This window comes from Toxotes jaculatrix, chromosome 7 (genome assembly GCF_017976425.1).
Source record: "Toxotes jaculatrix isolate fToxJac2 chromosome 7, fToxJac2.pri, whole genome shotgun sequence".
NCBI lineage: Eukaryota > Metazoa > Chordata > Actinopteri > Toxotidae > Toxotes > Toxotes jaculatrix.
Genome location: NC_054400.1, coordinates 21,536,609 through 21,557,094, shown reverse-complemented (window position 1 = coordinate 21,557,094; position 20,486 = coordinate 21,536,609). Strand labels below are relative to the sequence as shown.

The following is a 20,486-nucleotide window of genomic DNA, read 5'->3' as shown; positions in this document are numbered from 1 at the left end:
AATGCAAAGCTAACCAGCTGTGGGCAGTAGCTTCATTGTATTGTATATAATGTTTCTTACTGCAAATAATGTGTGTGACATGATGTCTTTGATTTTAAAATGGAGGGTAGAATGGCACTGAGAGTTATTGTTCATGACAGTATTGATCTTGAGTAAATATTTTATGTCCTGCTGTCCTATTACCTTTCGTATATTTATCCCTTATCAAATCACTTCCATTAAAGGACAATACTTGACCCATATGGTGTGACATGAAAGTAGCTGCAATCAACAAGATGAAACCCCAGGAAGTGATTTTCGGTCGTGTGTGTTTGCTGAATAACAGCGGAGTGACAGACAGATTGAACGACTTTGAAAAACACACTTTCCATTGAAGATAAAAAAGCGTGGCCACCCCGTACACTGGTCAGCAGGATATTACAGGCTGTTGTATCACTGTCAAATCTCCATGATGAATACACTTCGATTTGTTTTTCACTTTGTTTGAATTCCATACTCCATCGGCAAACACACACACGTGTGTCGCCTGTTCAAATTATTTTCATGTTGCTCATCCATCCAAAAATAATCACTTTTATAATTCAAAAGAGATTGTGGAGTGTGCGTGAAACAAGCCAGGCAAACAATGAGCTATTACAATACAATAAATTGGCTTCAGACACATGTCCTCATGGTGAGCAAACACAATAAAGTACAGTAAATTACAATAAATTACAGTGTTGACAGGGTTTGATGCAGGCTATGAAAAATAGTGTAGATAAAATCCCAGCAGCAGTCAGAGAGATAGTCTAGTTTCTACGAAGTTGTGGCAGATATGTTTTATGAATCTGACAGTTCCTAAAATTAATGTAACACAGAGCAAGGAGGGAGTAGAAACCTCACGGAGGCAGTTTCATGGTGGTTTCTACTGCCATCTGGTGGCTGAGCACTGAACTCTTGATCAGTTACAGTGTGTGAAGTCAAAAATTTAAGGCTTTGCTAAAGTAAAGTATTGTAAAATTTACTTTTTAAATGTTTTGTTTTTAAATGTCAAAGATCATGTGCTTGGCTCATTTTCCGTAAAACAGCATATTTTATACATACAAACTATTTTATTTATTTATTTAACCTTTATTTAACCAGGTTGAGAACCAGTTCTCATTTTCTACGAAGACCTGGCCAAGAGGCAGCAGCACGAGGCATGCTATGCAATAATATAATAAACACAATAAACAATAATCGCGATACTGAAACACCTGTAAAACAATTAAAAACATGAAGTCCACTCTCACACATATATACAATACACAGGACGAGGAGGTCCCACGAGCAAATTAGAAGCAGGTGCACTGATCAGAAAGTATAGATCGTAATGAGTTATTGAAGTAAGATAAAAGGATGAAGGTCCGGAGCTTCACTGTTTTTTGTAACTCACTCCAGTCGCTAGGGGAAGCAGAGTGGAACGAGGAACGACCGAAGGAAGTGCGGACTTTTTGAATGGTCACGCTGATGAAGTGACTCGAGCGTAGGTTGCGGGTGTTTTGGAAATGTTGATTAGTGAATGAACCAATGCAAACAACCTGCGGGAGTGGAGTGATGGCCAGTTGACGAGTGAGTACAGATTACAATGATGCGTGTTAAAAGGGGCACCGGTGACAAAACGGATTGCAGTGATTGCAGTATGATAGATGACATCCAGTTTACTGAGAAGATTTCTGGAGGCGGATCTGTTGATTATATCACCGTAATCTAGAATAGGGAGGATTGACATTTTGACCAGGGCATGCTTTGCTGAGTGAGTGAAGGATGGTTTAAAGGAAGCAGATTCTTGGTCCTAACTAAGGTCCTTTATCCAGTTCTGACTGACCCAAGAAGGCCAAGTTGAGTTTTTTAAATTCCTTCTTCTTCTTTTTTTTCCCTCTTTCACTGCTTTCCCTGAATCCCTCTCAATCCCTAAGTAACCTACACACTCACACTTGTTAGGTGGTGCCGGATATGATCAGTGGTGAAAGAAACGTGATATTTTACTCAAGTAAAATTTAATACTTCAAACAAAAGCTGACAGTAATACTTCATCACTGTAACAGAATAAAACAAGCTGCTGGCCATTTTTAAAACATGTTGGGTGTTTTTGCATGTGATGCTGTGGTGATCCAGATGACGTCAAACCCAGGCTGACACAATGGAAAGCTCCAGAGGAGAGGACTCTTCCTGGGTGAGTTAAGCAAGGTGCTGGTAACACACGCACAATGTTATCTATGTTACCTGCTATGTTTGCAAGCATTAAAAAAAGTATATGCATGCAATGTTCTTTTGGTACTGATTTAAAATGGCTAATATGTCTGTGGCAAACTTTTAGTTTTAACATGTTGAACATGCACAGAAACACATTTGCTGAACACACATGATGAAGGAATGTAAGGGAAGGGAGATGTGAAGCAACCTGCGACTGCCATCCATGAAGGATATAAAGGCTGGAGAGGTAAAGAAAGGAAGCTAGAAGGGTACGGGTGGTTCGGTGTTGGGTGGAAGGTGGAGATAAAAACAAAAAAGTTAATGATACGGTGAAGCACAGAGAAGATGGAGAGACAGATTCAATTCAATTCAATTTTATTTATATAGCGCCTTCCACAATCAAAATTGTCTCAAGGCGCTTAACAGAGACCCAGAGCCTGACCCCAGAGCAAGCACTTAAGGCGACAGTGGCAAGGAAAAACTCCCTTTTTAAAAAGGAAGAAACCTTGAGCAGAACCTGGCTCATATGGGGGACCCTCCTGGGTGAAAGGAGGAAAAGGAGGAAGATAGGACAGCTCGGAATGGAGGAGAGGAGGAGAAGGACATGCAGCATAAATAAAACATGATACAAACAGTGTTTGGCAGTGGACAATGTTACAGAGTCAGCATTCAAATTACAGAACAGTGGATGCTGTATGCTCAGCAGATTACAATTATGACAGTCAAATAGGAGTCAGTGGGAAAGACATGAAGTTGGAGGGGAAAACTGAGGAAAGGTAAAGGAAGGAAAGGAGTCGGAGGAAGAGAGATGGAGGAGAAAGAAAGAAATGAGGAGAAGGCTGAGAGGGGTGAAGGGGAGGAAGACTGGAGTGGAGAAGAAGTGAAATGAAAGTTGGTGATGTAAAGAAAAGAAAGAAATGGAAAGTGAAGGGTGCAAAGAGTGGAAATAACTTAATAACTGATGTTATTAAGTTAATAACTGATTCAAATTACAGATGAAAAGTACCATTCCTCCCTCATGAGTCACAGCCGTAAGTGGAAAAACTTGCCAACAGAGCTATTGCGTGTCACCTTTACAAGACTGGAAAAGATCCTGTATTTATATTTATACAGTTTTCTTTATGTTACAATTGTATCTGATGCTTGATAAAAAAACAAAACACTTATAACCTGTTATTTTCTAGTTTCATAAGTCTATTCGAAAAGTCTTGTCATTTGAGAAAGTTAACAAAAGACCATGTCAGGAAATTCAAGTCAAAACAGCAAACTAATGCTAAACTCAAATGCAAATGCAAAAAAACCTGCTTACTAGCAGTTATACAGACAAAACTATGCTGCACATAAGGCAGAATTGAAAACAAGTTGTCTCTTTTGCAGTTCATTATCATTTGCGCTCACACAGCTCATATTGTTTTTGTCTGCATATGTCATCATTTGGAAACCACTGTAGTGTGTTAATCTTTGAAATTTCTGGCACAACTGAGCCTTAGTTAAACTGATCTGTATGCCATCAGGAAGTCTGCTGGGGCATAAATCAAAATCATGACACTGAGGTGAATCTGCATTTCAAGAAATACAAGTAAGGTGCAAGTAACAGCACAGAGAAATTTAGAGGTAGAGCAGAAAACATTTAATAGAGTAGAAGAGTTAGTAGCTTGTATTTGTGATTTGGACATAAATCATGTCAAGCAATAACCACAACAACTGTGCTATGCTAATATAATTATTTATTGTAGAACCAAGTAATCATCATTTTTTATATGTTCTGTGTCCATCTTCCCTGTCAGTGACACTGCCCTAAAAGAGAACAAGAGATTAGATTTGTGAGAATAGATTAAAACTTTATCCAAACCATGAGGTGAAACCTCTGGTCATCTTGACAGCACCGAAAAAAAACAGAGAATGGCAAGCGAGCAAAACTTACAAGGAATCCTTTCATTCTGTAAATTCTGGCAAAAGGTGATCTGTCTGCACAACTTAAAATGCCGCAGGGTGTGTCCACATGTGGAAACCCCTCAACTATCTGGTGAAGTAAAAAAAAAAAAAAACATCACAGTGAACATGTACAGGAGAGAAGAGGAGTGCTCAGTGTTCAAAGAGCCATGAGACTGGTAAACGCTTACATTGCTCAGTGTGTCTGAGAGACTGTCCAGTTCCCTCTTCCCTCCTGGGCTCAGTCCATATGACCAGTGCTGACAACAGTGCTGTTGCACTAATGTCCCTACAAGCAGCAGCGACAGTACCAAGGTTTTCACAGCCATTCTGGATAGAGAAAAAAAAAAAAAACATTTGCACATATAGACGTCAGTTGTTTTTTTTTCAGTATTTTTTTTTTAGTTTAACCCCCAAACTGTTGGTTCTCAGCCCATCAACAATTTATTTACCTTTTGTGTAGCAAGCAGGCAACTTCTCTGATTTGTTCTTGTCTACAGTCCTTTGCGAATGCTCCCACACTTTAGTTTCCAAGGTTTATATAAGCCTGTGATGCTTCCATTTCTCTTTGTCCAACGAGTCACTACAGGGGGTCCGAAAGTGGGATTAAGCAACACTTACTGGCGACCTGCAGAGCTGTTTAAAAGCTCACACTCGCTGTGTGATTTTTGCCCTTCAAACTATCAACCATTTCCAGTTATTTTCTAGTACTTTCATGATGTATTTTGAAAGCACAAAACACTCATTCATTGCCAGCTGAGACACAATAAATTGAGACTTTTTCTTCTTCTTCATCGTAGTTTATTTATAAGAGTCATTTATGGAAATATATTTCCACGGTCGAGTGCAATAATCATAGATAGGGAGAACTACACCACTCCCTCTCTCAAACACAAACCAATCTTTACCCCATATTGCATTCAGTGAGATGTATTAAAATAAATAACCATAGCTCTTCAATTGATTTTCACACTCAAGGTGAAATACACAATATGATTGCCTCAATATTCATTCTCACAGACTGGGTACCTACTATTGAACTGAGTGAATAGTATTGCATCGGAGCAGCTTTTGAGCTACAGCTAGAGAAACTTCACCAGTCAAAGACGAGTATAGCTCTTCACACATGCAAACAGACACGGTCCAGTAAGAACTGAAGTGAGATCCTAGACAAAACAGCTGACAACACCTGCCCACTCGAACAATAATAACAATAATAATAATAATAGTAATAATAATAATGTTTTTTGGAACGATTTGGAAGCTCTGGATTTGATTTACATAAGATTACAAGCACCAAACATTTTTTGGTGGAAAGGTATAACATGTTACAAGTTAACATATAGTTGTGCAAATAAGTTCAAAGCATGATTAATTGATACACGGATACATGGAGCATGTTTCCAGGCAAACCCACTTTGACAACATGAACACAGAAAAAATGGCTTTCTGTTTAAAGCATGACAGGTTGGATTATTTTCTCATAATGGGAAGAATAATGAATGACATACATGAACATCACGAGAAGCAGAGCCACAGTCAAATGCATGCAACTGTGGATTACTCACACACCGGATTAAAAATAAGAGGTAGATTCACAGAGCGCAAAACAGGGAAAGTTTTTGTTAAGAACACAATATTTAAAAGTAGGAAAGGAGAAACCTCACAGCTGTAAATCATGTATTGCATACTCAAGCTGTGTTTATAACTAGCCTGCCGCATAGTTTTACTAACATCACTTTTAGCCTTTTAGGCTGTGCTATATTATGGCTTTGGCTTGCATTGCTTCTTTTATAATATGTTGAATCCAGCAAAAATTAAGTTACATACTTAAAGAGGAATATATAACGGCACAGTTATTGGTAAGTGACCCCTTCAATTTCTGCTACAGCAGCATTCAGTGAAGCTCAGTGCTCTGAACTTTACCACACACAGATAATCTGATTCTGACTCCCATTAACATGTCAAGTAATATAAAGTGAATATAAATTACGTAAAACATTAAATGAGTATAGTTGTTGGATTGCATCCAGACACATCTACATACACTAGGAACATGACTTTGTTTTGGTGATATATGCAGCTGAACATTTAAAAACATCCTACCATACAAACATACATGAACAACCCTGGATAAATTCTAGTGCAAGATATTTAAAGCTAACATAATATTGGTGGAATGCCAGGGATGTGCATACAACTACCTGCACGTCATTACAGGTAAAGAGAGATTGATAGTAGGGTTGTATGGGAGAGGCTGACTGGAGGAGAAGAGCATTAAAGAAGCCAGCTGTGGCCCACACTGGACTTGCAGGTGTGTGCTGAGTTATCTGACGCTCTGCGACATGTGCAGAGGGGTCAGCATCTCTTCAAAAATGGCTCCTTTCACATTGGAGCCTCTCAGGTTGGCCTCTTGTAGATCACAGCCAGACAGGTCACAGTTCTGCAACGAAAGGCAGCAAGAACAAAACAGTAAGACAGGATTAAATGGGTTTGATAAAAATACCTGAGAATAACTATTGTGAAAAAGAACTAATTTGAAAATAGGGAAAAATATACATGTTATATATTGATTGATTACTATCACATTCACTTTAGGTTAAAATAGGTTGTCCTCTACTTTGATTACAAGGCAAAGTCCACCCAAAAACTTACTAATCTTACAGTCCAGCAAAATAAAAACTGAAATTTCTGCCAAGGAACACTTTTATTTACTTTGCAAAAGTAAGTATCAAATCTAAAAAACCTGAGGCAGAACCACTTAATTCCACTAAAGATAAAAAAGCCTTTTTTTGTGTGTCCACTATGTTGGCTGCTTTTTTACTTACAGGAAGGTTCATCCTTGTATTACTTTAAAATTCAAGGATCTGGCTGCTGAACTATTAGAGAAAAACCCATTTTGGCAAAAGATTTGGGATGTTCCACAAACAAATAGTATATTAAACATGATTTATGAAAACATTTATTCATATCTGCAGCATTTCATCCTTTCTGGCCCTAAATGTTGTTGTAAATAAGGCCGCCAGCTGAGTCAACATGAGCGTTTTTTAGAGGTAATCCCTTCTGATCGCCTTAATTCACCTCGAGATCGGTCCCTGCTAAAGTGGCTCCCCGAAGGTTACAGTTCTTCAGCTTTGCATTTTTCAGAGTGGCCACACGCAGGTTGATCCCGGTCATTTGGCTTCCTTCCATGTCAACTCCTTTCAGGTTAGCACCTGGTTACAAAAACATCAGGTTAAAACATGGCTACAAATGTGGGATCACAGATGCTTTGATTAAGAATTGTGGCACATTACCTTCCAGGTTGGCCTTCAATCCAGATGGATCTTCAAAGTTGCATCCTTTGAGGGAAGCTCCCTCGGCATTGGAACAGAGCATCTTCACGCCTTGTAAGTTAGCCCCCTTCAAGAGACAAACCAAACATCAACGGAAGTCATGCTTTCCTGCATATGCAAGTATTAAGTCACACCCTACAAGAAATTAATGTTACATAACCAGACTGAGGATAAAACTGTTTGTTGTTTTTTTTTTGTCAGTGGGGGTGACTGTGAGAGTAGGTGTGTACCACTGGCAAACATGTTTAAGACCAGAATGGCCCTTCCTCCACACAACTGAGGGGGGCAGCAGGTGTGAAGGGGCTGCAAACCAAAAGCCAAATCCATTGCTCACCAACAGAAAGGCCAGCAATTTAAAATAACACAAAAACCACACAGACAACTTTGAAGAAGGAAATGTTTGCTTCCCTGCGGTGGAAAACTTTTTGAGTGCGTTCTGCGCCTACTTTATATCGCCTGATACTGCATGTGCACATGAATCATTTAGTGCCAGCAGGAAAAGAGTTTTTCAGACTTACATCCAGGTTGGCTCCAGAAAGGTCAGCCCGCTCCAGATTGGAACAGCACAGGTTGGCATGTGTCAGATTGCAGCGGCTCAGATTAGCCATTTTAAAATTAATGTAACGCAGATCGAGTCGGGACAGATCGGCACCACTGAAATTAAGTCCCTAAAAACAGTAACAGTAAGAGTAATAAGATTAAATATGAATTTGATAAGGTGAAATGATGGATTAAATGAAAACAGTTTCATTGAGCTGTACCTGACAGCGGAGCTCTGACTTGGTGGGTGTGGCCAGAAGAAAACGGACAAACTCCTTGCGGGAAATGGGAGAGTGGTCCTCAGGTGGCTGTGAGTTCTGTTTTGAAGGTAAGCATGTGGTAAGTCATGATGTATTCTAGGGAGGGATCACATTACTAAATGTACAATGTTTGTCTTCCACACTTCATATCACCTTGATTGCTACTTCCAGCTGTTCAGCAAGCTGCTCAATTCCAAAGAACCGAGCCTCCTCGAGGACACCTGGAAGACATGTAGGACAATGCTACCAATCTGTGCTTGTTTTCTAGTTTTATGAGGAAATTCCTGACAAAATTACTTTTTAGAGGTAGACTTGATCATCTAGGATTTGCCACATGCTTACCTCGAATATTTATGCCTTCATTGATAATGAGCTGACCATGTCTCAGGTAGTTGAGAATAGGTTCAAAGTATTCTGGGCTGCGGTCGATTAGGTAAGCCCCATGCTTGTCTTGCTTGTTTCCCCACACATCTGGAGCAAACACAGAGATTCAAAAAGATGGTTCGCATAAAAAAATTGAATGAAATGCTTATTTACTGGCTAGTGCACACCGTAGCCATAATTTACCTTTCTCTCGAAACATGTGAGCGAGCATACTTTCTGGCTCCTTGCTGACCAAGGTGCTCCTGAACATAAAACAGACACGATCAGCAAAGAAGACAAGGAAACATAAAACAAAACATAAACGTTCACCTTGGTACTGAAATCTCAAATCTTTTGGGATGTGTTTATTTCTAAGGAAGAGGGCAATAAAACCACAGATACCTGGTGGTGGTGAAGAGACGCCCACCAATATTAAGGGTCAGCCAGTCAGTGTGTGCCCCATGCGGATCAGATCTACTCTTGGCTTCATTTTGAGGATCTGTGATTTAAAAAAAAAAGAAAAAAGGCGTTGCTGAAACCATGTGCACACTTTCACTGACAGTGGATGAGACTCCTGCAGCAGACATAACGGGACTGACCGATAAACGGATCTCCTTCAGACACATACAGCACGTCGTCGTCTCTGTTAGAAGCACAAATAGACGGATAAGACATACAATGAGGTGACACGCCCGCTATGTTTTAGTAACATACTAATTATTACCGTGTGGGCTTACCTTATAAGGGCAATGTCATCTATAAGACCACCCTTTCCATTGTATAAACTAGAGGCTTTGATTCCTAATTTATTGCTCGCTACGGAAAGTAAGTCGGACAAGGTCCCGTACACTGCTACAACCTAACAAGAGAAGATAAAAATAAAATAAAATAAATAAACAGTGGGTTGTTAGGGATTTAAGTCTGAAACAAAATGGGTTATTACTGTCTAATACAAGATTAATGAGTCGCAGTGAGCAGTGAACTAACAGTTACGTTTATCTTAAATGTGGGTTAAAGTTAACCCTGACTTCATATGACTACAGCTGATAATATGTGGAAGTTACAGTGTTAGATTAGTCATTTAGCTATAATAATGAAACACGTATGTTCAGTGGAAAAAGCCAGTCATTCTGCGGCCCAAGCTGAGCCACACTGACCGGCCTGAGTTATTACCCACCTTGCCATTTTTAGATGTCCCGTTTATAAATAACGTAACTCTTCTCATTCTTTATGCGCTTTGGTTACGAGTATTTTTGTTATAATTTCAACAATGAGGTCCCTTTTGCCAGCTTCTTGTTTGCCGAATCAAGCTGGTTAGCTAGCTGCATCAGACAATAACATGAGACAAAAGATGCCTTCACATGCTAGAAGGAAAAATGGAATTATGAGGTTTTAACTGTAAACGCAGCCGAGAAGTGGATATTTTAAATTTATAGCCATACCTGAGCCTGGGAGTGTTATATAGTTATACTATTATATTTATTATCAATGAATTATATACAAACACCTTGTTAATGCCACTGTAGGGAATTAGGGAGTGTGAAAAATGTGGTCCATAAAATTATGTGTAGGTTTTTTCTGATGTATAAATACATGGAATGACAAGTTGTACCTATGTAGTGGTGCTTCTTTCATAATTATTTTGCCGCCAGAGCACAAAGTTATGTGCCATCGCTAGTTTTCCAAAAGAAATCGGAGTCGACAACGATGAAATCAGAGAGCACCTGAAGGGGGCCTTCTTACCTCAGCTCTGCAATTGGTCGGAGCATTTTCACGTAGGCACGCTGCCTTCATGCGTCGGGTGGTCCAGCTCAAACGAAAAGTATTTGTTATTGTTTTCTGTAACAAACTGTAATGGAACAATGCGCCTGAATTCCCGTATACCGTGTTTTTGTCATTCGTTTTAACACCCACTGACTTCTTTTCTTTATTTTGGTGCCTGCTGTGTTTGGAAGCTGGACCTGTTGGTGGTGGTAATGCACCTCAAAGTTTTCGACCCCTGAAGATAGAAGAAGAAACACGGAAATGTCCAAACCGCATGGTGTTATTTTAGACCTGTGAGTCCCAAAAGAGTAGCGTTCAGCTTCAGGTTTGAATCGGTCTCATCCTGTTTGTGGCTGTCAACACGATGGCGTCTGGCAGACAGCACTGCTCGTGTTGCTCCCATCCAGTCTCCTCTCCCAGTGTTTACCAGACGTTGAATGAAATGGATTTTGAACGAGGTTTGCATTCATGTGTCAGGCATGTGGTTGCTGAGTTAAACCACGGTACTAATAGAGCTGTAAAATATACAAAACATTTGTATAATCTTTTAATAAAGGCGTTCTGCAGTTTCAAACGTTTACGTATTTCACTTTTCATTCAGTGAGTTTGGCTAGCACTTGTGTTCATTCCTGATATGAGTGATATGTCAGTGAAGTACACAGCATTGTGTTGTGTGTCGTTCTTCTGTGCAGGTATCTGGTCTGCTGCAATGGATGGGGACGTGAAGAGGGTTGAGTCCTTGGTCCAGAAGGGCACAGACCCTAACCTGAGAGACTCATCTGGATACACAGCTCTGGTGAATTTGCTGGGAAGATGTTTGGCTGTAAGTGCTGTAGTGTCCACTGTTCTCATGTATTTCAATTGCTGCTCCATTTTTGTGTTTTGTCACAGCACTATGCAAGTCGCAATGGTCACCTTGCTGTATGCAAGTTTCTTCTTGAGAATGGTGCCTGTGCATCTCCCCAGACACCAGGCGGTGCCACACCGCTCCATCGATCAGCTTACTGCGGTCACCTGGATGTGGTCAGACTCCTCGTGCACCACAGGGCAGATGCAATGCTCTGTGATGATGATGGGGCCTCCCCTTTACATAAGGTACAGAACTGTCAGTAATAACATAATAAAATCTTTCCGGAGAAATTGTATGGTGATCGTTTAACTGGTGCCTGCATTTATCTCTCTGTTAAATGCTTGAGCAGGCTGCAGAACAGGGTCATGAAGAGGTTTGTCAGCTGCTTCTTGAGCACTGTCCAGCACTCTGCAGCCAGGCAAACAAGAGACTCCAGCTACCCCACCAGCTGGCACAGCGGGGAGATCTGCAGGAGCTTTTAAAACCACCTCGGTGATGACGGACACACTGCATCTGGGGCATGCTGAGTTGTCATGTCATTTGGCAGACAAATGACATGACCTCAAAACATATTAGGTGAGGTCCACTTACGTCAGGATCATGTTGACCTGAATTCACTACATTTGCCTACTTTTTTCTCTGCTGAACAACAGCAAAGAGACACCAAATGAAACAGGATGAACACGACATTACATTTTCTAGCTTTAAACCATGAACATCATCCTGCTTCAGGTTTCTAGTTTACTGCTTGTGTAATAATTGCTCATCCTAAGCTATAAAAAGAACGTAAAGCCTGTCTGATGAGTGACAAGAAAACAGACAGATGTGACTGATCAGTGGGAAAAATCGAGAGTATACTCAAACCTCACCATCTGATGTGGTGTTAATGGCTGAATCTTCAGACTTTGATGAGTTCTGTACAGGAGCAGAGCAGGCGTACAAGTTAGCTGCTGGCAGATGGACAGGAACAACAGCAGTTTAAAAGGCACAAAGTTTTGTTATGACTTCTGAAGTTTCTTGTTAAAATTACTGCACTTAAACCAACTGTGCAGGATTTTAAATGGTCTGTCTTTAAAAGGGCAGAAGTCAACAAATAAACTAAGGCCTTCAGCATACTGTGAAAGACGTCATTGCACTGCAAACACCAGCATTTGCCCTCACTGCAGCATTAATGACTCTATGTTCGACAAAGCAGTTTGAATTAAAACTGGACGTCAGTGTCTTCCTCATATTAGGGTTATTTGTTAAACTTTATTATTTATATATTTAAATTTATGTGGGATTTATTTTCACTTCTGACAGCAGGTGGAGCTGTTGTCCTACAAGCAGCATGTGTTTTTTCCAGTACACCATGTGAATTAGCTGGCAGCTTCCACACAGTGACCTCATTCGATCCTCTCAGCACACTGCTGGAAAACTAAACAGCATAACTGTTAGAAAGAGAGACAATCATGAGTGTAGCTGTTACAGCTGATAATAAAACATCATGTATGGATGCCACAGTTCAGCCATGTATGGTAAATGGCACCATACTGGGTTATTTACTGTGTATTAATTATAAAGTTATCAATCAATCAAACACTTAAGCAGATTTTTCCAGGTAATTCTGACACGTAGCTAAATCTGACATGGTCTATAGGAACAGTCATGCTCAGCCTACATATTTTACTAGTGACCTGTTGCTGGCAACATGTCTCAACTGCTTATACTGTGCGACTTTTATATCTCTGTAAGTATTAAAACAAAGACTTGAGACCTAGTGCTTATGCTGTAAAGCATGTACACTTTTCTGCACTGAGAGCAGATGCTGATGGTTGGTAGTCTTTGCATTTTTGGTGAGTTAATGACCTGAAAACACACAACTGTCCACCAACTTGGAACCTCTGGCTCCTATTTTGTCATACCTGTGGTTTTTGATACCTCTTTGTGTATCATTGTGACCTAAAATAGAAGATTAAGTTTAAATAAATAAATTTCACCGTCACACGTTTTATAAGGTTTTATAAACTTTTAAACTTTTTTTTTTTTAAAGGATCGATAGCTATTAGCTTTTGTCTTGCTGCTCTCACTGAGATGGCCTGTCTTTTCTGAGATTATCAAAAGCAGAACACATCAGTGAGTGCTTTCTTTAATCAGTATTTATATGCAAAGGGAACAAAGGATGGAAGCCTGGGGGTGAATAAAGGATGTTGATATTTCCATATCTACTTAAACAGATGGAAATACTTTCAACTATTGTCTCACGTACTTACTTATTCAAAGCATGTTCAATAAGTAACACATGCACATACAAGGGGCAGATACCTTTTCCTCTCAGCCTTCCACAGATGTGCAGAGCAAGTCCTGCACTTCTTCTGCGCTCCCACAGTCCGCACAAACACCAACTAACAACAGAAAGCCCTTGCTGCAGTCTGAGGAACTTTCATTGGGTCCGCTGGTGGGTGGTGTTTCCAAACTACCTTCAAACCACATCCAGCGCCGTGACTGGAGGGGTGCCAGGCCACATCTGGAGCTCATTGCAGCTGACGCCACACAGCACAAGGAGATGGGGTGTCGGGGGGTTGATGGGATGGGGGTATTTTAGCTCGGAGAGCTAAGCCAAGAGAGCTGTTTACGCTCACTGACAAGTTCCTCCTTCCACACAGCTGAGGAGCTGTTACCAGGATCTCCCGACTTGACTGCCACATGTCAGTGTTTAATTGACATGTGGCATTAATAGCAGTGTTTGGCTCAGCCTCTTTTTCACTGGCCACTGAGGAGAAGATATCAGTGTTTGTTATATAAATGGCACAACAAACAAAAGCACATTATGCTATTTGAATTAAACCAGTAATTTTGACCGGCACACAGATTTATCACACCCTCCCACAGCACCCTGTGATTGTTCCCTTGCCAAGTTCTATGTAACATAATCAAAGGTGATGTCTTAGATTTGCTAGCAGTGAGCGAGGTAATGAAAACCCTCTGTGTCACTCGGTAAAACCGGAGGAATGTTACAGGGCCTCATTCTTTTTTGATAATTTTTCATGAGCTGGTTTGAATTTGAAAGCTGCTTTGCCCCTTTATGTGGAAACAATCAAACTGGCCTGTGAAAATGAGCAGCTATGTCAGAAAAAAAAGACTTTTTCCCCCCTTTTTAAAAAGTTACTTTGAAGTAAATGTGCTACTTAAGGTCGTTTTGTCAGTACAAATGTTGTAAGGAGTGACATTTAGTAGGATGAAGTGTGATTTTTTTTATGCCTAGCTTTTGAGAGCTTTCACGTAATGTGAGGACTTGGGGAGGACTCCACAAGACGAGGAATTTGGATTATAGCTCTGTTTAGTGAGATTTATTTGGAAAGCAATGAAACTTCCTGGCCCTGGAACCCACTTCCACCATAATGAGCCCAAGTTAAACCAGGACTGGATGTTATTTTCCTCCGAAATAGAAGGTGGTCTGTATGCCATGCTTGCATTGAGGATTTGTGCTCAGTGCTTGGGACTTTATTTTAAACAGCACTTCACCCTGAGAGTGGGTGATAGGAACAGCTTGTCCTCTGTGTACTATTTCTCCAATTTGTGAATTTTGTTTAAGCTGTAAAATTAGTTTTTTTGTGGTTGGAAAAAAGGCGTAGTTCAAGTCTAAAAAAAAAACATGTAGTTTACCATTTTCTTCCACTGTGCTGAATGTCAGTTTTCTCCGTTTAGGTGATATCTGGGCACTTGTTTTTACTGGTAAAAGTGTCACCTGGTCCTTATCTTTCCTGTGTCCACCTGTACAAAACTAATGCCACTCTCTGGCCTCCCAGCTGCCCTGACAGAGCCAGACCTGTCTAAGTTATCCTGAAGTAATCAGGTAAATGGCTGGCAGATGGGCACACATTAAAAAGTGCAGTACCAGACTCTGGCATGGAGGACTGCCCCACCTCATCTCATCTGCTTTGGGGAGGTAGGAGTGTGGGTGTTGGGTGAGGTGGGCGTGTGTAATCAAATCTACGGGAGCTGCTCCTCAGAGATGCTGCATAATCCAATTTGGGTCCACTCCCACTTCAAAGCAGCATGTTGTCTGCTGGTTGAACTGATGTTGCAGATCTTACGATCCCACTTTCCAGGTCAATGGGTGATAAGAGCCATGAGTCCAGAGGGCTGCAGCTCACCTCCTCCTGGCAATCAGCACTGTGACTGGGGGAAATGTTAGGCTTATCAGGTGATCCAGCCAGACACAAAAAGGACCATATGATACGAGGTTTTTTAGGTGTAATCAGAACAGCTGTTAGCTTCATATTTTGATCAGAAAGACACGACTACATTAAAGATGGATATGATAGCCATGTGAATTTGGATTCCTGTAGCCACACACATGTGGACACTGTCGAAATGTCCATACCTGTGACCATAACTGTGACAAAGTTTCCCCAGGACACTGTGCTCAGTAAACAATCAGTGATTTTGTGTTATCGTGGATGTATTTGAAGGGGAAATTTTCCAGATGTGTTTTTTTTTTATTTCAGACCCTGTGGTCGATGGTTAAGTTTCTTTTTATTGATTATGGAGATGTAATCTTCTCAAAAGCATGGCCAGACAAACAACCCATAAGCTGCACCATATGAGTCAGAGGACAATTAATGAAGCATTTGGAATCATACATCTACAGCCCATCATACCACAATGTTGTCCGAAATGAGCTTATTATATATCATCTCTGCAAAGGAACTCTGCAAATCCACTGTATACATTACCAGGTACTTTACAGATTAAGTTTTTGGACACAACATGCACAGTATAATGATCTTAGAAAATAATGCATAGTTATAAATGAAACTATCCAAGAGAATAAAACAAGCTCCACTTCATCCAGTTAAATATTAATATGCTACTTACACATCGTGGTATTATGACACACACACGGCAGCTGTTTTCTGCATTACAGGTAGCTTTATCATTTAAATCATTTAAATACATTTTGCAGATAATACTGTGCTTTTACTTGAGAAACCTTTTAACTGCAGAATTTGTAATGGAGTATTTCTGCAGTGGTATTACTACCTTGTCTTTAGTAAAGGACCTGAATGATTCGCCCACCACCGGTGAAGTAAAAGGAGAATAGCTTTTAGTCTTAAAACGCTATAACATAAAAGCAGGAGGAAAAACATTTTGGGCTTCAGAATTTCACTAATGTGGTCAGACAAAGACTCATAGGTAACTGGGTGAGATATCGAAACCTTTGATATAACAGGTTTATTCATGCATTGTTAGTATTGAAGCATAAGAGGCCGGCTTAGCACAAAGACAAGATCCTGCAGGTGCTCTTTTATATGAATCAGATCTGATAAATCAGATTCCACATTGAATTTAAATATCAAGGAGAACGTGGTTGGAGCACAATGGAAGAAAAAATAAATTTGGTGGTTATCATTCACAAGTACGACAATGGAGCTGGCACCTCATTCATTAAGCACTCATCTACAACATAGGACAGCAAAATATTCACAACTGCAGTGACAATACTCCCATTCACTGTGAATGTCTAGGGAACGCAACACCAGGCTGCACGTGTAATTGAACAAGATGGTTACGCTGATGAACTAAGACTCTTAGAGGCTCGCCGTCCCTCTGTCAGTAGGTGCCCAGCACACACTAGCCCATTCATATGCGCATTCCTGTCTCTCCACTCGCAGCCCAGCAGGTTCCTACCGGCCACTCAGGACAGGGGCTGACGCACACAAAGGGTCTTCAATCTGCCTAAGACAACAGCCAGCATAAAGGCCCGGAAAGCCACAACAGCGTTATGTCAAAGAGTGGGCTGGGGGCGGTGAGCAGAGCTTGGGGGGCCCTGTGTAGAAAAGGGGCACTGCTGATGGATGGATGAGGGCTGGGCTCAGGCGATGTAGTGGAAGGTCTGTCTGAGGTTTTTGTGCATAAAGGAGGATATTTGTACTTGCCCAGTAACAATGGAATGCAAACACGAAAAGCAAGGACAATAAAACACCACTTTGGGGTGATGAAGAAGCTTCTAGGGAAATCATCATGCAAACCATCCCAGGGGCAGATATTGTTCACTCTGAGGATTGCATGACTCTGGGTTTGTTCTCATGCTGATGTGTGGTTTAGCCTGCCTTCAGTTTGCTTTTGCATAAGGTATTCCTGGCTTTAACAGTGTCCGCCACATTTCCTTACGCTGAAAGGAAGTGAGGAGTGATCAGAAATGCCCCACCTCATCTTAAAACAGACTGTGTGTAGGCTGAGCTTTTGTCAGCAGCACCTAAGCAAAGGTTCAACTGACTTTAAAACCTACACAGTTCCTGTCTCAGATAATGTAGATTACTGATTTACATTAACTGACCCTTGTAGAGAACCTGTGAACATTTTTAGCGTTACATTACAGGTGAAAAATAACTGCACTGTGTAATTATTAATAAAAATAATATGCCTCCATTTTATAGCCTTTCGGGAAAGTCCTGGCGGTAATCTTACCTATGTAATTCTTGAGCTACCACGGCATGTACACATCACAGGGACAGGTTAATGATTAGTGATTGAAGCTCTTTCAAATTAGCCACAGATTATAAAAGCTTTTATTGTCTTATGTGGGTTAGTGAACTAGTATAGAAATATAGACAGTATGTCTCCCCGGTGCTGCTATAAACCATGCAGTGCAGGCCATCTTTTATTGGTCTGTAATTGCTTTTTTAAAATTTTGTCTCATCTGTTTGGCACAAATTTTACCACCCTAAGCTGTCTCTGCTCAGACTGGGGTGGAGATTTTCAGAGTTCCAGATTTATCACTCACCTCGTGTCATGAGAGGAAAACAATAAGCAACCAAATGGATAAACAATCACCATATGTTTTGAATTCTGCCAAGGCTTTAATGTCTTTTATCATTAACAGCTTGATGCACATCTCAAGGGAACTCTTTATCAGTGACACAAAAAGAAAAAAAATGTCTATAAAGTCTCCAGTTTCAGACTGCTGTTGCATCAAAGATCGTCTCAGTCGTGGTTGCTGCTCTGCATTTGTAAGATGTGGCTGATGGCAGCACATGCACATTTAACTCTCACTATTAGTTACCCTAATAAACATGTTTGGTTTTTCTCTGGTATGTATGCGGTTGTCAGATTCACACTTCATGTGTTTCATAGTTAACAGTCCTCTTTGAAATTAAAGTTAATTTGAGCTCAAAGAACGTTTGACAAAAAGAGCAGTTTAGAAACGTTAAAAGCAAGAATGTTTGACCACAATATGCTGATTTAAAAGTGTAAGATAAAGACTGTGTTACTATCAGAGTCACTCAGTGTAACTTAAAGAAATAGTCAACATTTTGGGAAACATACGTGTTTACTTTCTTGCCAAGAGTTTGATGAAAAGACTGATAACTCCTTCATGTATGTATGTTAAATATGAAACTACAGCCAAAAGCTGGTTACCATAGATTAACATAAAGGCTGGAAACAGAGAAACAACTAGCCTGGCTGTGTCCAAAGGCAGCGAAAGCTGTCTGCCAGCACCCCTAAAGCTCACTTATTGACACTTTATTTCTTGTTTTTTTTTTTAAATTGAAATAGCAAACAAATAATCATTATTTCCCAAAATGTTTAACTATTGTATTAAAATAGTACTCATCAATTTAGCATTGCACCCCAATGGCATTTTCAGACTCACAATGGACTGTTAAAAGAAAGTATCAAAATCAATACAACAGAACCAGAGATTCTGAATTTTTATTTATTCCACATATTATTCTTTCTAGTCAAAAAACGTACCTATATTACCCAAAATGCAACTCGACCAACGGCAGTTCAGGTGTTTTATGCTTGTAGCAGCTAATGCGGCCTCGAGCTGAGATGAGAAGTGAGCTACAGAGGTCTGGAAATCTCACTTCTCTTCAACTTTCTTTCTAACTCCACACCAACAGATTTTTTCTTTTCTTTTTCATTTACAGATTTATAACCTTCAGACCCAACTGAAGTTGAAGTCTGATGAATTGCATCAAGTGATGCCCTTGAGGCAATTTATCAGACTTCACACAGCTCCCTCTGGAGCCACAAAAGGCTTTATACAACTATTTTCACATATGCAGTTGTTCTTCCCAAAAACCTGTGAACAGACTTGGATGTGTAAAACCAGTGGTGTCCTCCTTTTAGAAAAGTTATTGAAACTGAAAATAACTTTTAAACAAATCATAACACAAGTGACAAAGTTATTGTGGTATGTAATATTCATAATTTTCACCCTCATGAGATGTGTATCTAATTAATTACGCAGCTCATACTGAATGCTAAAGCCTAACAAAGTGTTAAAGAATAATAGTAATAATAATAACAATAATTCTGATTTTTGGTAAATTCACAATATCACAGCATTTAGTATTTTAAGTATCTACACCTATCTTGCCCCTAATCTCTACTATATAGTGGACTCAAAGTCGACATTTAGCTATATCTTGATGGATTTCCCAGTGTGACTCAGGATTGTTTTTGTTCTTACAGCATGTTGTTCAGTTGTGATCTTTTCTGTTTATGGTCTAAAATTTGACTTTTAGGTGGATCGATTACTGTGTCAACACTTAATCTAATCTGGATGAGTCAAAGGAGACATGTCTTGTGTAACGCCAAGACAGGATCCTCCTGTGTTTGCTAATAGGAGCTCAGTTTGGGGCTTGTGTTTCAACCAATATAACAGCAATAAGATAATGTTTGCTTTCTCAGTAGAGGAAGCAGCAGCATATACGAATGCAGAGCAGAAGTATCTTTGTAAGGTGCTCACTTGTAGTTTTTGTATGTGACTCTCTGCAAATTATGGATCTCCAATAAAGTAAAGCAAATAAGAGAGTCACCTCACTTTGTGCATGTCCCTAACACCACACAAGGTTAGTGTTGCATGGAAGATGAAAGGCCAACACATGGTGAAAGACAGATCTGTTTCTTTGTCTCCCATTCTTTAATCTAACTACCAAGCTGGGCTTCATGTGTCTCTGCAGCTTCAGTCGTCAATCATTTGTCAATTGTGACATGAAATCAAAGACCATATGAGCTCCACAGATATGAACTATGTGTTTGATCAGGCAGAGCAAATTTGTGTTTGTGCTGAGTTGGCAGATACATTTGAAATTCTGATGCTCTTTGAAATGCTGCCAAAGCATATGATCTTTACACCGGTACAATACGGATATTTTATAGTTGCCTTGAATAGGAAGTTGGTGAAAGTTGCTTGTTTTCGGTCAGTAAATTAGTATTCATGTCAGTTATCTC

At 40.1% G+C, this 20,486-nt stretch overlaps 2 protein-coding genes across 3 annotated transcripts; one reads left to right on the top strand and one right to left on the bottom strand.

Annotated features, from left to right (window-relative positions):
* Nucleotides 1-4,940: 4,940 nt before the first annotated feature.
* Nucleotides 4,941-9,976, bottom strand: kctd9a (potassium channel tetramerization domain containing 9a). The gene is made up of 12 exons (XM_041042976.1): nt 9,822-9,976; nt 9,382-9,503; nt 9,244-9,287; nt 9,047-9,143; nt 8,849-8,907; nt 8,624-8,752; nt 8,435-8,502; nt 8,243-8,338; nt 8,000-8,149; nt 7,443-7,548; nt 7,228-7,361; nt 4,941-6,589 (listed from the first exon to the last, which is right to left on the bottom strand). The coding sequence occupies exons 1-12, from the start codon at nt 9,867-9,869 to the stop codon at nt 6,473-6,475; spliced, it is 1,170 nt and encodes a 389-aa protein (XP_040898910.1). The 5' UTR covers nt 9,870-9,976; the 3' UTR covers nt 4,941-6,472.
* A 457-nt stretch (nt 9,977-10,433) lies between these two features.
* On the top strand, nt 10,434-13,283 carry ankrd39 (ankyrin repeat domain 39). 2 transcript variants are annotated; one of them, XM_041042978.1, is made up of 4 exons: nt 10,434-10,866; nt 11,101-11,204; nt 11,300-11,503; nt 11,608-13,283. In XM_041042978.1, exons 1-4 carry the CDS (start codon nt 10,773-10,775, stop codon nt 11,752-11,754), a joined length of 549 nt encoding a protein of 182 aa, XP_040898912.1. In that variant the 5' UTR covers nt 10,434-10,772; the 3' UTR covers nt 11,755-13,283. The 2 variants fall into 2 exon arrangements, with proteins under 2 accessions (XP_040898912.1, XP_040898913.1); XM_041042979.1 differs by having other exon boundaries at nt 11,101-11,231; nt 11,375-11,503.
* The last annotated feature ends 7,203 nt before the right edge of the window (nt 13,284-20,486 follow it).

What these genes read in the sequence shown, in the direction of transcription:
- kctd9a (XM_041042976.1), bottom strand. Translation starts at nt 9,869, where the DNA reads ATGAGAAGAGTTACGTTATTTATAAACGGGACATCTAAAAATGGCAAG. An exon ending in TGAAGGAGATCCGTTTATCG is followed by an intron (nt 9,144 to 9,243) that starts GTCAGTCCCGTT and finishes TTTAAATCACAG; the next exon opens with ATCCTCAAAATGAAGCCAAG. An exon ending in AGTCAGAGCTCCGCTGTCAG is followed by an intron (nt 8,150 to 8,242) that starts GTACAGCTCAAT and finishes TACTGTTTTTAG; the next exon opens with GGACTTAATTTCAGTGGTGC.
- ankrd39 (XM_041042978.1), top strand. Translation starts at nt 10,773, where the DNA reads ATGGCGTCTGGCAGACAGCACTGCTCGTGTTGCTCCCATCCAGTCTCC. An exon ending in CATCTGGATACACAGCTCTG is followed by an intron (nt 11,205 to 11,299) that starts GTGAATTTGCTG and finishes GTTTTGTCACAG; the next exon opens with CACTATGCAAGTCGCAATGG. An exon ending in GGGCCTCCCCTTTACATAAG is followed by an intron (nt 11,504 to 11,607) that starts GTACAGAACTGT and finishes ATGCTTGAGCAG; the next exon opens with GCTGCAGAACAGGGTCATGA.